Here is a 15,688-nt window from a genome sequence, read left to right on the forward strand (position 1 = left end):
AAACCACTGAGCCACCCAGGCGCCCCTAATATTAATGTTTTAAGTATCTTTCATTAAGTAATACTTACCTAAAATTTGGCATAATCTTCCAAACAACATAAAATAAGGACTCTGGGCTAAATGCAGTCTGGCTACCTTGCCATAAAGCACAAAGTGTCTTTCTAAACTCTTCCACCAAAGACCTGGAAAAGAGGAAGGGATGAAACCCCTGGCATTAGTCAGAGGCTACTGTTTCAATGCATAATGTCCAATTGTCTACAATTCATAATAAAAAATGAAAACATAAATAGTTTGGTTTCTCCTAAACTAATTCTGACAGTTTAGTAAGAGCTTCTCAAAACCCCACATAAATTGCAGTAATTACAGACAAAACTAGTTTTTAACCATATGGTGAATTTTGTCCTAAAGTAATGCCATACTTAAACAATATAGCAATAGAGAAGTTACAAACCAAATTACTTTAAAACGTACATTTTTTAAAAAGTTAAAACAGAATCTCTTTCTCCTTTTCCTGCAGTTTTCCATCTTGCCCCTCATAAGGAACACTTCCCAGACCTCAGTGTGTGACCATCTGTTCATCTCTGCCTGAGACCGTTCATCTGGCCACAAAGCTTCAACACTCAACTCCACACCAGGACTCCAAATCCAAATCCGAAAGCTAGGTTTTCTCATGCCCACTTTTCATCAGGTTTCTCCAGTTTCCAAGAGGAATTTTCTCCTGGATGTCCTCTTGTCACTTCAAACTCAATGTGCACTGAAGTTGCTCTCTATACTCTACTATCCTACAATACCCATTCTCTCCTCTTCTCTTATAGGAACAGAACTTCCAATTTTTGCTTGGCACAGGAACTCCTGGAATAAAAAACTCTGAGTGTGTTCAACTTCTGAGAAATTCCTTAAAGAGAAAGAGTAGTCCTTCTAGCTCGAAGGACGAAATGGTGGTACTCCAGCACCACCCTGAACTAAGTGCATAGGCGCCCTACACTAGGGTTGGTGGAATAGAAAGCTAGAAGGAGCCTGATGATTGTGGCAAACAGCCCTAGATAGATAATCTCTAGCTTTTACATGAGAAAATAAACAATGGATGTTTAAGTCACTATTAATTTTGTTTTTCTATGCATGTAGCTAGAATGAAACACTTCCAATAACTAGTTAAACTGAAACATGTCCAAACAACTTTAATATCTGTATCTGTCAATACAACTACCATACTCATGGATATCTGATTGATATCTCAGAGAATCTCAGTAACTTCTTGCTCGACCTCTGTCACTCAATATGTCCCTGAGATACAAATCGTATTTTTTACTTCCTGGACGCTCTGTATTTGAGGAATTCCTCACCTTAAAAGTCTTGGTAAGAGACTGCCTCCCATTGTGAAAGTTCACAACTCCCTTCAGCCAAGACTCAGATGTATAGCCTGAATTCTGCCTATTTGAAGCTGAAGTTAGTGATACAAAGCTGGGGTAGTGCAAAATCCTTACTGGTGACAAAGATCATATGGAGTGCAGGGGCAGCAGTAATAGCAGCATTCACCCAGCATCCAACTCCAACAGTGCTGGTAATAGGAACTTTGGTGTCACACACTGGGCAGTGTGTTGTTATGGGACAATGATGTTACAGAAGCAGTGATATTCTTATGGGATAGAGTTCCACGGGATGATTGCGGTGATGGTCCTGGATGTCTGGATTCCAGACCTGATTTTCCACCCATCCAGTAATAGCTTACCAACAGACCTTCATTAAGCTCTTTTTCTGCCTACAATGGCCAGAGCCAATTTCTACAGTTTGTAACTAAACCCTAAATAACACTAATGCATCAAGTACTACTAATTCTCCTCTTAACTTTTGTGAAAATGCATTTTTTTCTTCCTTATTTCACTGCCATCTCCTCCAACCCAACTACTATGAAGTATGAAGTCTTCTTGAAAGCAGGCATTTTCCAGTTCATCCTATATGCTGCTACTAAAGCAAGCTCTTAAAGATATCAACTGTCGTGGTAGGATTCCATCCCGTGTCTGGTTTTAAAGTTCCCTGGTGCTTTGGCTCTATCCATAATGCACACTATTCTGACATGTTCTATCCTAATCTCCCTCAGTCATTTAGGCAGAACAATGTCAGATTGTAAAATGGCTTTTTAGAATGTGTGGGGATGGGATGAATGGGAGCAGGAATGGGCAGGCAGAAAGAACATTACATTAAAATATATACAAATTAGGGGCACTTGGGTGGCTCAGTCAGTTAAGCATCTGACTCTTGGTTTCAGCTCAGGTCATGATCTCAGGGTCATGAAATTGAGCCCCATGTTGGGCTCTGTGCTGGGCCTAAAGCCTACTTAGGATCCTCTCTTTCCCTCCGCCCCTCCCGTCTGCGTTGGTGGTATAGTGGTGAGCATAGCTGCCTTCCCTCTGCCCCTCCCCACCCCAGCATGTGTATATGTGTGCTCTCTCTCTCTTTTTTTAAAGATTTTATTTATTTATTTGACAGAGAGAGAGATCACATGTAGGCAGAGAGGCAGGCAGAGGGAGAGGGGGAAGCAGGCTCCCTGCTGAGCAGAAAAAGCCCGATGCAGGGCTTGATCCCAGGACACTGAGGCCATGCATGACCTGAGCCGAAGGCAGAGGCTTAACCCACTGAGCCACCCAGGTGCCCCATGTGTGCACTCTTTAAAAAAAAAAAAAAAGACACACAAATTATAAATCAGAGCCTTACTTCAATAATGTTAAAATATGAAAAATATCTGCCCATTACAATCATAATATAGATCTTCTGAACATCAAATGGAGCACAGCTGCAATGAATCTGCATACATATTCGTTCTCAATAATCATCTGTCAATTTTTCCCTCTCCATATCAACTAAATTGGCTGCATTGCTCCACAATTTGATGACTACAAATTAATTTTATTATCCAAAACAGATTTATCTAACAGTGTAAGACAAGTGTCAATTCACAAAGACTAATGATATTCATGCTGATCTACATCTAAAACTGTGTTTCATATCCAGATGTCAATGTTAGAGCTCAAATCCACAAAGACTTAATATGTAGAGAGATAAATTTATCCTCCTCTTAGGTAAATAGAAATAAAAGAATTGCAACAACTATTAAGATTGTCAGCTAGACAGTTAAACCCAGGTTTTAAAGAGTGTTTTAAAATGCTATACCTATTAACTCACAGAATGCAATGGAAATCACCAGTAAGAGTCACTTGTTTTGTAGCTCAAAGCCAGAAAGGATATATTCTTAGAACTCACACATTGTTATCCCCTTGGCTCCTGGTGTGGTATGTTCGCCTTCCTGCTGTTTTCCCATTCCTTAACTCCACAGCGGGCAGTTCTTTGAAATAACAGCAAAACTGCTCAATGTTACTATTTTAAAAGGAAGGGAAGAAAATTATTAAGAAAAAAAAAGAGAAGAAGAAAAAAAAAAAGACTTTACTAGGACTGTAAAGAAACTTCTATAAAACCGACATGTGAATTTTTTGAGATATTTCAATTTCTCAAGAAATTGCTTTGAGTTTCCTCATTTACTCTAAGAAAATAGTATTAACAGATGACTTTGTAGAAATGATCAAAGAGCTTAAAGCAAAATTTTTTCAAAAAATCCTGAATTCTTTGGATACCCAACTGGCTCCATTGGAAAAGCATATGACTCTTAATCTGAAGGTTGTGAGTTCAAGCCCCACACTGGGTGTAGAGATAAATAAATAAATAATGCCTGTTTCCAGGTATTCAATAATTTCCTCAAATAAAAATAAACCATGAAACCAACCATATTGTTTAGATACAAAGTACAGAGTGATAAGGGAATTCAGTAGTGACTTGAATTTCTTATTTGAACAAGACTAGATAAATCAAGAGATAGTACCTTCAAGGAGGGATCAAGTATGACTTCTGCTCCTTATTTGCAAGGTGGCCTTGGGAAGAGAATTTATTCTGGCCTTTGATGCCACATTAAAATCTACAAGTACATGACTTTCAAAATAATTTCTTCTATATAACTGAGGTCAGCCTTGTTGGGGTATTTTAGTTTTACTACTTCTATTACATTTTAAAGATCTTCTAAACATCTGATCTTATGATCATATTTAAGACTTAACTAATGATCAGATTAAATTCTTTGAACCCCTGCAGTCCAGGGGTCTGTATACTATAGCCCACAGGCCATATCTGGTCCTGGGCCACTGAGCTCTTACATTTTTAGAGTTCTTTAAAAAGGTAGGGGAGGAGGAAAAGATAGGAGACAGACTGTGAGTGGCCAAATACCTACCTTTAGTGGTATTTAGCCACTCTTTAAGTCTCTTTAGTGGAGACTAAAATATTTACTGTCTTGGCCCGTTTAATGAAAAAGTTTGCTGATCTCTGCTCTTTTATTCAAGAAGCAACAGGAGGATAAACAGTAACAACTAACAATTATTTACTGCTGGGCACAGTTCTAAACCCTTTATAAATTATTTAATCTTCCTGAGGCAGAACTACTATCCCCAATTTTACCAATAAGGAAACTATGGCACAGGGAACTGACTGGAGTTAGTGGCAGAGACAGAATGTGAACCCAGAGCCTTTTCTCCTAACCATTTCACTAGAAGCTAACACCAGCATCTTAAGCTCTGGTGTTAACAGTACCTGAGTGACTGAAGGATGGCGTTCATGAAACATGTGTTCCCCAGATTCCGGAGTCCTGTGGCACAGATGGCAGCAGTGCTTCCCTGCAAAATGGGACAAGAAAAGGCCATCAGTAATACCAAGAGAAGGGTGTTTCAGACATCAAAGCTTAGACCTATATTTGAAACTCTAGCATCAAGCCAATTTGGAATTGGTCCTTTTTTGTCCAATTAATATTTCAAACCCTCATTCTACTTTCTATATAAGTGTCCAGATATTTTTAGAAGCCTGTTTCTGATCCTGGGATTGTCCTACATGGGAGTACCTCATGGAAGCTTATGAGGAAATCAGCATTAATGAAATCCTTGGAGTACACAATTCGAAAACCAGGAAGAGCCTTAAAAGAGATGAAGTTTAAGACAATGTTTTCATGAGATTTTATTAAAAATACTACAAATTAAAAAAAATACTACAAATTGATTATGGACATTGGGGATGGTATGTGCTATGGTGAGTGCTGTCAAGTGTGTAAGCCTGATGATTCACAGGCCTATACGCCTGGGGCAAATAATACATTATATGTTAATTTTTAAAAAAGAGAGAGAAAAATACTACAAATTGAAAAAATATAAATATATATACCTAAAATATTCATCCCCAAACCTTTAACTCTATGCCATGCATAGATGACCAATACATGCATTCTTAGCAATGGGATATCAACTTTTTAAAACTACCTGAATTTCCTTTAAAGACCAAGACTTGATTTTTTTTTAATTAGCTCTACAAATGCACCTTAACATCTGAATACTACCCCTGTGAAGCAGATCTACCAATCTAACCCGAAGCATCTCTGCCCATAACTCAGATGGCCAGGGTACTTTAGTTCTTTCTTTCACAAAATCCTAACACTTTAATTAAGTGCATGTCTAAACCTAACTAGCATGACAGCAGAAAGGCAGATGCAGGGCAAAATTACTGATGTATTTAAAAGTATTTAGTGATCTCTAAATTTTATTAATTTATTAACGGGTCATACATTGGTAACAGATAGTTACCCGAATGAGGAAGCATATTCTTCCATGGTGAAATTGTATTAATGAAGTCCTAAGAAATAAAATTTATAAAACCTCAGACCCATAGAGTTTGCACTTAGAACCTTTAACAGAAGAAAGCAAAGATCTTTGGGGTCCTTAGAAACAGAGTAATAAGATACATGACTAGGCTTTAAGAACGAACACTTGCTAAGGCTGAGGGGCACAGGAGTAATCCTAATGGAAGGAAGGCACTGACAGGTGGACTCACTGGGATATTCAGTCACATCAAGAATCATTAATACAAGTGGCAAACATTTTGTAAAATATCCCAAATCCAAGGCATACATTTATGAAAGTGTATAAGGAGCAACATTAATGTTAGAGTTGGATCGCAACCAATATTTACATTTGTATATATTTAATTACTTACATTTACTTTTAATAACTTGCTGTTTAGTGATGAGTTTTCCAAAAGTTTTCTTTTCCTATGCCTGTCAGCTGTAAAAGCTGAGCTATTAAAACACAAACAGATAGTCAAAAAGACATTAACACAAACATATTAGAAAGCAGGTTAAAAATTAAACATCACTGTTCTAAGTGTCTGCGGTATAGAGCCCTGCCTGGTGCCTAGGAAGGCCAGGAAGTGACCTGTTAGGCCCACTGTGGCCCACAAGTATTTGAAGTAAAAAGTTCTACTTTCCTTGGCAATCCCCACTACTTCTCTAGCAAGGTGGGCTGCAAGCATCTACCACTAGGCACTTCCCTAAAAGCTGGCCAGGTAGGTGTAGTCTGTGAGACAATCCCTCTCTACTAGCACTACCTGCCTAATCGACTGTGAGGCTTCAAAAATGAGAAGCCCCATTCCTCACATCAAAAGGAAAACCCTTGTCTGATACGTATTCTGAGATTTAACATTAAGTCTCAAGTACCAAGCTTCTTTTTTCTTAATTTTGATACAGATATCCTGTTTTGCTCATTTGTCATAACAGATTATGATATAATCTGAATTTCTGGAAAATCATTATAGGCACACAGATACATATAAATTAATTTGATTCAGCTATGCTACAAGGGATATTCTGAAAAAATTCTGATTACATGGATATTCTGAATTAAAATTTTTCTCAAAATTTTTCTTGATGAAAGTTATATAGCTTAAATTTTATCAGAAAATAATTCTTTCAGAGGGTCATTTTAAAATAATTATGTCAGGAGACCTAATCTAAAAGAAGTAAAAATCATTTTTTACTGTTAATACTGCTAAAACTATAGTTTCCACTATAGACTAAAGCCCACACTTGAACAACACAGACTTTTAAAGTCTGCCTATTCTTTTCCATCTTCTAAAATGTATCAGGGTAGTCCAAACTAGATGCAGGATTATTTAATTTCCACATGAACTCTAGTATCTTTGGAGCATCAGATCTAGTGACAGTTAGTTCAAAACTAAAAATCTTCTTAGGCAACACCTCCGAACTGTAGGTATATCCCTCTAAGAGTATCAGTGACTGTAAGGTAAGAAGATATCAATTCCATATATCACAGTGTCAAGTTACTCCTTCACAATTCTGTAAGTAAAGAGGTTCAATCACAAGCACTACACACACACACACACACACACACACACACCAATTATTGCTAATTAGCAATATGCCTAACAGTTAACTTTTAGCTTTAACCTACATAAACAAAGCATTTAGCTTTGTAAAATACAAGTTATTAAATTTTACCCTCAGCAATTCTCAAAATGGCAGAATTCACCAGATCCACAGTGTCTAATATGGTAGCTACTTATTTATATAAACTTAAATTACCCCAACTTACATAAAATTAAAAATTCAGTTTCTCAGTTATGCTAGCCACTTTCAAGTGCTCCGCATAAGACTAGGGGCTACCATATAGGACAGTGCAGAGTATACAACACTTTCTTCACTTCAAAAAGTTCTTTCGTACAGTGCACTTCTACAGGATATGCAAAATAGTCTAAAGATATAAAAAACACAAACACATTCACAGTTTTGAAACTGTGGTTTCCACTACAGACTAAAGGCCACATGTGAAGAAAAATGAACCCAACAAATGCTTTTTAACCCAGGAGGACTGCAAGGAAGACTTTTCAGTGGGACCCAACAGAAGTGTAGACAAGGAACTCTGACATCTTTTACATGATAAAGTGGTCAGTGGAAATAAGATTTGATAACTGCATAAATGCATGCTCATTCTTGAATGTCCTCTTTTCCCTTTGATTTAGTTCTGATACATTTATTTGGGACTGACATGGTAGTGTCTCTAATCCTAGGTAGGGCTTCTGCTGCTCTATTTCAGATTACAAGGAAAGAAGCACTTTGAAAAAGAGAGGAGCCAAAATATAACAAGCCAAAAAGTACTTTAATTCGAAGTGTTTTAACAAGTTTAGATTTTAAAGAAATCCATCCTTCTTTCCTTATCAGGTTTATAATCTATTTAGTCAACAAGACATGCATAAAGACTTTGGTTAATGAAAACGATATACTGTTTTATTCAAAGCACTTAGGCTGTTTCCTCTCAATATAGGATTTAAAAACATTCTGTTGCCTTAAAGTTTGCTAAGGGACTCCTACTTTTGGTATGTTCTCACAATAGTTTTTAACGTCAACTGTCAAAATAAATTAGATGGCACCTGACAATCAGGCATGATTTACACAAATTTCACTGGAGTCAGCAGTCATTCCAGGGTCATGCCTCTATCCACTGTAGCTTCAAAGGCATCACTATTTGGATTTCTGTTTTACTGCTTCAGCTCTGGGTTTAGTGAGTTTTATCTGAATAACCTATCTGGCTATAGCAAAAAAATTCTATTCATATAAGTACATTAATTTCTTCATGATACAAGGCATTTTACAATCTATTGTAATTTCAAGTCACACATACAACCCTTAACAAAAGAGGAAAAGAAGAAACTAGAATGCTGTGCTATTCTATAGATGCAAAGTGGACAAAAAAATAAAACCTAATTTCCCTTAAAAATAATGCATAAATTTTAGTGCTTCTGAGAAAATGTCATAAAACAGGCCTGACGAGGATTTTCTAGTATCAGAAGTAATCCATAATAATTTTCTATCATTTCATTCTCTTTCCTTACACCTCCAAAATTTCCCTGGCAAATCAACTGACCAGAGCTTATAAACTGGTAGGCAGTAACAAAAAAAAAAAATTAAAAAAAAAAAAAGGCTCTTGGATTCTTGGCTATGATTTATGATAAATATTAAATGAAATAAATGTTAAGCTATGACCATTAACTATGGGCAAAGTTTCAGATATCCAAAGTTTACTTTATTAATATTTCAATCACACTAAAAACATGACAAAGTTATGGAACTCATTAACAAAACTCCCACCCAAGAATGTGCAAAGATCCCTCAACCCTATTCTATACCCTTCCTTTCCCAAGGCCTATTACTTACTTTTCCAAGTTCTGTAAGTGTTCTCTGACTTTCTGTACCAGTCCCAGCTTGGTGTCATTAACCACAAAATCATCACAGCGATAACTGCAAGAAAAATATTAATCAATGTGTGCAAAGAGCTTGAGGAAACCACAGTAATGAAATCACTAAAAGGCCAGGCTACTGCCAAGATGATCACATGGCTCTGCGGCAGTTACTGTCGGTGGTAAATTTAAAGAGGACTTGGAATCCACAATGGAATGTTTCTTAAGAGCCTTTTTAAAAAGCCACGTAGGCAATGAGCACTAGCTTCTTTTCACGTTTTTACTCAAAAGCTCTTCAATTCCTCCTTCAAAAACAAAATAAGCTGCTACATGTGTTACATTCTTTTTAGTGGTGCATAATACATGGAAAATAAAAAGCACCAAGTCGATTCACATAGCCTTAAGCCTAAAGCTTTCAGGTCATAGTCCCAGCTCAAAATAATAGGGAATTTGGGGGGAGAAGAGATTTAAATGAAGAGCAGGGAAAAGGTAATCAACCAATAGGGACAGTTAAATTTAAGGGGGAAAAAAACCCTAAAAATAAAGCAATACATTTAAAGCAATTTAATTAAAATAAATTGAATTCAGACAGTTGAGAATAATCTTCATTCTGAGGTGTTAGAAAATGAAAGTATAAAATAGTGGCTACATCTTTTAGGAATCTGATAACTGCTCTGAAGAAAGATATTTAAGGTGTTCTTTAAAACTGATATTGTGTGTGTGTTTTTTTAGCAAGTCAATAAGCAAATATAGGGACTCACAGGTAATAAACTTCACCTTCTACATTAGCATTCAATTTTTTTCCTGGAATGAGGCCAATTTTAACAAAAACAACTTACAAACTAGTACCAATATATTATTTTGAATAGCAGCTTTGTATAAAACTACTTATTATAACTACCTAAGAATAATGACAGTAATGCTGCCATTCTGAGTAAATAAAACTTTGAATGCATAGCAATTAGTAAAAATTAGGTCATCTCTAGCAGAATCCAAAAACATTTCTTACATATCTGAAATCAGTCTATTAAAACATGAGAAGAAAATGGAGGAAAGTAACAGGGAGGAAAAAAAGTTACATGGAAAAGCATGCCTCCTAAAGTCTTTTGTTTACAGAAGTTAAAATTTCGAGTGAATACTTTTGAAACTTTACCTAAAACAGTAATATATATGTAATTACTTAACACCCCTCGCCCATTAACTGAGTACCTACATTGTCAATCAAGTGTCTCTAAGGTATTCTCCAAGTTTCCTGACATTTTCACAAATAGTAGAAGCTATCTTTTACATCCTGGACTATTTCCCTATGATCAAAGTACCTGCAATGGCAGGAGAGTAATTATCAGTTTTATAAAATGTAAAATATTAAATTAGTGAAAAGATTTAATTCCTTGCTTCTTTTCAGCCTAATGTTAAGAGAGTAAGGTCTACGCTGTAAATTTAAATTTAAGGCACTGGGTTCCTCCAAGAAGCTTAAAGCATTCACTGAGAGTAAAATTATGCTGCTATTCTTCCTCCTTTTCATTTTATGTTTGCATAAATTTATGCACGTATTACAGATAAAACAAGACTCAGTATTCAAAACAAGAACCAGGCTAAATGCTACTGTTCATCTGGGAAATTTAGATAACCTTTCATATATTTACAATATGCCATGATCTCTAATTGAAAAGTGAACTCCTGAACTTCCACAAAAAAAGCTGTTACTTTGTTTAAACAAACTGTTTCCAATTAAATTAAGTAACTTTTTTTTTCTTATTAAAGTAATTCTTTTTGGAGCACCTGGGTGGCTCAGTTGGTTAAGCATCTGACTCCTGATTTTGGCTTAGGTCACAATCTGAGCATTGTGGGATTAAGCCCCTCCTCGGGCTACTCACTGGGTGTAGAGCCTGCTTGAGATTCTCTCCCTCTCCCTCTGCCCTGCCCTGTTGCTCTTTCTTAAAAAAAAATAAAAATAAAAATAAAAAAATAAAAATAAATAAGTAATTCTTTTTGGTGTGATATGGATTTAGACAAGGATATAAAACATTTGTTAAAGTAACATTTTTCATATATTGAATATAGATTTATTTATGGTTTTGCTCCATTCTAAACTAATCTGGATTAACTGGATCTAGCTGCTTCATCTCTCTGAACTTACATCATTAAAGTAAATAAGCTGCTCTAGACTCTAGAGCTGTGCTAATGTAGCTGATGCCACTTAAGAAAATTGAATTTTAACTTTAAAAAAAATTCTGATTGATACAAAATGTCACTTAACAACTAAAACAATAAAAAATATTTTTCCACTAAACACAATTTTATGGTTTTGACGAAGCTATATTTTGCTTTCATTATTATATCACCTAAGATGTACTGCGGTGTACATGATGGATCCATGTGTTACTTCTAGTATTACATAAGCATAAGCGTATCACCAATCTAGTTTGTGTCAACAGATGGTTATTTTCCTATGCAACAATGCAGCACTACAATGTGTTTACTTGAATATTTTTTTTCAAAGATTTTATTTATTTATTTGACAGACAGAGATCACAAGCAGGCGAGAGGCAGGCAGAGAGAGAAGAAGGGAAGCAAGCTCCCTGCTGAGCAGAGAGCCCAATGCGGGACTCAACCCCAGGACCCTAAGATCATGACCTGAGCCGAAGGCAGCGGCTTAACCCACTGAGCCACCCAGGCACCCCTGTTTACTTGAATATTTTATGCAGACAGCAGAGTTACAGTGATAACTATGTAAATAGTAACTGGTAGTTAAGCTGAAATGCTTATTTTAATTGTAACACAAATTATTTTTCTAACTCAAAAATTATGAAAAAATTTTAACTTTCAAATGAAGGCACACTAATGAGGCAGTACCAAGTGTAGAAGGTTTATCACAAATTTTACAAAGGATGGCAATATGATTTTCTGTAGCAGAGAAAAATGAGTAAGTTGTATAAAAGAAGTTCTAAGATAATATTGAGTCATCTTCAGCAAATGCATATTCATTTAATAAGAAGTTGCTTTTCAAGAGTAAAAAAAATAAAGCAGCTAATGATATTTGAATAAACATTAAACAAAAAAAAATTGTTTCCATGATTATTAAAGGATCTGAGCTTATAATTCTGGCAAACTATAAAATGCCTGGGATTCTTGCTCAAGAAAAAGAACCATTTTTAGATGGAAAGATAAAAAATGTAATTATCATTTCAGTTAAGGGAATTAGGTTTTAAAATTTGAGGAAAAGATTTAAAAAGATATTTCACAAAACATGAACGATCTTAAATTGACCCACCAAGTGAGTGTCAGTGAATAAAAGACTTTTCTAATAATATTAAAGATCAATTCAACATCTGAAAAATTGCAAGTACTTTTATTTTTAGCTATAAATGAGCTTCACAAGAGATACTGACCAATTAACATTCTAGATATGTTGTGTCTCAAATTCTAAATTTACAAAGAAATGTCTACATCTAATCAATCTCAAGTTGTAGATACTATAGGTTTTAATCTTTTACATGTCACTTTCAGCTAGATAGGAAAAAGTTTCTATCAAGACAGACAACGGGGGAGCCTGGGTGGATCAGTTGGTTGAGGATCTGTCCTCAGTTAAGCATCTGCCTTTGGCTCAGGTCATGATCCCAGGGTCTTGGGATTGAGCCTCATATCAAGCTCCCTGCTTAGTGGGGACCTGCTTCTCCCTCTCCCCTGCTTGTGCAGGTACATGCACTCACTCTCTCCATCTCTCTCTCTCTAAAATAAAGCTTAAAAAAAAAAAAAAGACAATGGGCCAGCTATGTGAGATCTAAAATCCAGATTTACTAGGCTTCCCTTATTATTATATTTATTTCACTGTGTGACACATATTGAAAATATTTGTGTTCTGAAATAGACTGTATCATGGATGCAGTTATTAAAAGTGTTCAGTATATATGTGTATATATGTATAATTGCTATGAATCATTACCAGCTTATGAAACTTAAAAAATAGAAGATAAAAAAAATTTTTAAAGAAGATAATGAATTTGATGACCATAATAATTCATGATAATGAATTAAACCATCTTTAATATTGTTAGAAAAGTTCTTTGCCAACATTCACTGCTTGAGTTTGAGTCATGAAAGAGTTTTACAAAGATTTACTGTACTATTAACTCTAATGCAAGATTTTTTTAAAAAGATTTATTTGAGAGAAAGAGAGAGAATGCACGTGCAGGAGGAGAGGAAGAAAGAAAATCCTTGAGCAGAATCCCCCGAGCGTTGAGCCTGACATGGGGCTGGATCCCAGGAACCTGAGATCATGACCTGAGCCAAAATCATGAGCCAAAATTAAGAGTCAGCTGCTCAACCAACTGAGTCACCAAGGCACCCCTCTTTTTTTCTTTCCTTTTTTTTTTCCCCCAAGATTTTATTTTTAAGTAATCTCTACATCCAACGTGGGCCTCAAACTCACGACCCCAAGATCAAGAGTTGCACACTCCACCAAATGAGCCAGCTAGGCACCCCTGAGCCTCTAATTCAAGATTTTCTTGAAATGAAAGAACACCTGCCAATATTCAACAAATAGAAAACATCCGAGTATGAATTACATTTTTTTCTCCTATATCACAAGGCACATGAATGAGCTCAATTTAAAGATCCAAGGAAAGGAAACGTTTATTTGTAACCTGGCTAGACAGGTACAAGAACGTATGTTAAAATTAAAACTTCTAATAATATAAATCAATACTGATTTTACACATTTTTCAACATGAATAAATATGCAGACAATTTTAATTGTAATAGCATTATGTAAATAGCCTGTAAGGTCTGTGAGGAAACTGAAGACCATGTTGTTGATACAGATACAGAGTAGATTTTCAGTGTACATAGTGCCCCTCTGAAGTAAATGTTAATAATATTGAGTTGTTACAAGAGTTAGTAGACTTACTTAAACGTAATTTTGAAACTGATACCGCTTTTGCTTCAGAGTCAAATCAGTTGTTCTAAAAAAGATTAGTCAGTTTTGTCAATATAGATGCAAATATTAAAGAAAAATATATTTTTGGTACTTCATTCATTCACTGGAAAACTTCTAATCGTTTTTAGAATCTACTTTTTTAACTGTAATGTTTATGAATCTACACAGAAGTCAAGCGTTTCTAATGAAAGTTTAGTATCTAAATGGAGATGTGCTATAAGTGTAATAATATACACTGGATATGGAAAGTTTTATGTAAAAAGAGAATACAAACAACCTCTAATAATTTTATATTGATTACATGTTGACATGATAGTATTTGCATAGATGGGTTAAAATATACAATTACCAGTTTCTTTTTGTTTTAATGTGACTATTAGAAAATTTAAAATTACTTAAACGATGTATTATTTTTGTTAGATAGCAGTGGCAATCTTTAACCCACTCAGCCACCCAGGTGCCCCAGCAGTGGCAATCTAAAGGGTATCTAAGTGGGGCGCCTGTGTGGCTCAGTGGGTTAAAGCCTCTGCCTTGGGCTCAGGCCATGATCTCAGGGTCCTGGGATCGAGCCCCACATCGGGCTCCCTGCTTGGCTGGGAGCCTGCTTCCCCCGCCCCACTGGCCTGCCTCTCTGCCTACTTGTGATCTCTGTCTGTAAAATAAATAAATAAAATCTTTAAAAAATAAAAATAAAAAAAATAAAGGGTATCTAGGACATTACCTGTTCTAATATTCTATAATATTACCCAATATCACAAAGGAATAACAAATTTAACTTTACCGAGCTGTAAGGAATCAATTTTGTTTTGCCTGGGTTATTTTTCACTGGTTTAAAAAAATTCATTAATGTTTTCACAACTGTCCCTATTTCTCAAGAGCCAATTTTAAGTTCTCTTACAGTCATTAAGAAGAATACCTATTTCTAAGACTTTAATTTCTATACTCTGAATTTACCATGCTATGCAAATATTATTTGATGATGATGATGATGATGATGACAATGACGTTAAAAGGAAAGCACCTACTTCTATGGGCCAAAACTTCTAAGACTGCCTGGCATGTGGTAGAGATCAATAAATCTTAGTTTCCTTCCTTTGTGTAACCAAGAGCTGCCTCACAGCATGGGCTTCTCTAGCTCTCTACAATCCCTTTTGATTTCTTCTTCCTCCCTGGCCAAGAGGTCAGAAGAAAATAAGTAGGAAAAGTCAAATATAAATGAGAGTTTAAATGTTGTCTGGTTGCCTTAGTCTTAGCTGAGACACTGTTTTCAAACTGGAAATTATTCCTCTAATACTGGTATTAAAAAGTCCCAAGGTAAACAGAAGGATTTAAAGTAAACAATTTCTAAAAATCTCTCTCTGGTTTACAACTGTGTTGAAGCCAATCAGTCAGAATTATACTTACCTCTAATACCTGGGGAAAAAGGTACACTTATTCTTTCCCTTCAAGAAGATTATGTCAGAATAAGATTAGTACAAAAAAGTATTTAACTTACAGGCTGGGTTTCAAAAGCTTATAGTATAGATTAGTCCTCTGAAACTGAGAATGGATTTCCCATTTTGAAATAAATGTTATTATAAAATATGGTTAAACATTGTAAGGTGAAAATACACCTGTTTCCCAAAATGTAGTTGAAAT

General features: G+C 35.6%; 1 protein-coding gene across 5 annotated transcripts in view; it reads right to left on the minus strand.

Moving 5' to 3' along the window:
• The window catches only part of USP3 (ubiquitin specific peptidase 3), a 106,989-nt gene that overhangs the window by 45,947 nt on the left and 45,354 nt on the right, over positions 1 to 15,688 (minus strand). For all 5 annotated transcript variants that reach the window (XM_082737246.1, XM_082737247.1, XM_082737248.1 and 2 more), the window contains 5 exons: positions 9,089 to 9,172; positions 6,076 to 6,157; positions 4,630 to 4,712; positions 3,259 to 3,372; positions 69 to 182 (listed from right to left, as the gene is read on the minus strand). In XM_082737246.1, the coding sequence (XP_082593372.1) occupies positions 69 to 182; positions 3,259 to 3,372; positions 4,630 to 4,712; positions 6,076 to 6,157; positions 9,089 to 9,172 (477 nt within the window). The remainder of the gene's footprint in view (positions 1 to 68; positions 183 to 3,258; positions 3,373 to 4,629; positions 4,713 to 6,075; positions 6,158 to 9,088; positions 9,173 to 15,688) is intronic.

Source organism: Mustela nivalis (assembly GCF_964662115.1).
Source record: "Mustela nivalis genome assembly, chromosome: 6".
Lineage (NCBI taxonomy): Eukaryota > Metazoa > Chordata > Mammalia > Carnivora > Mustelidae > Mustela > Mustela nivalis.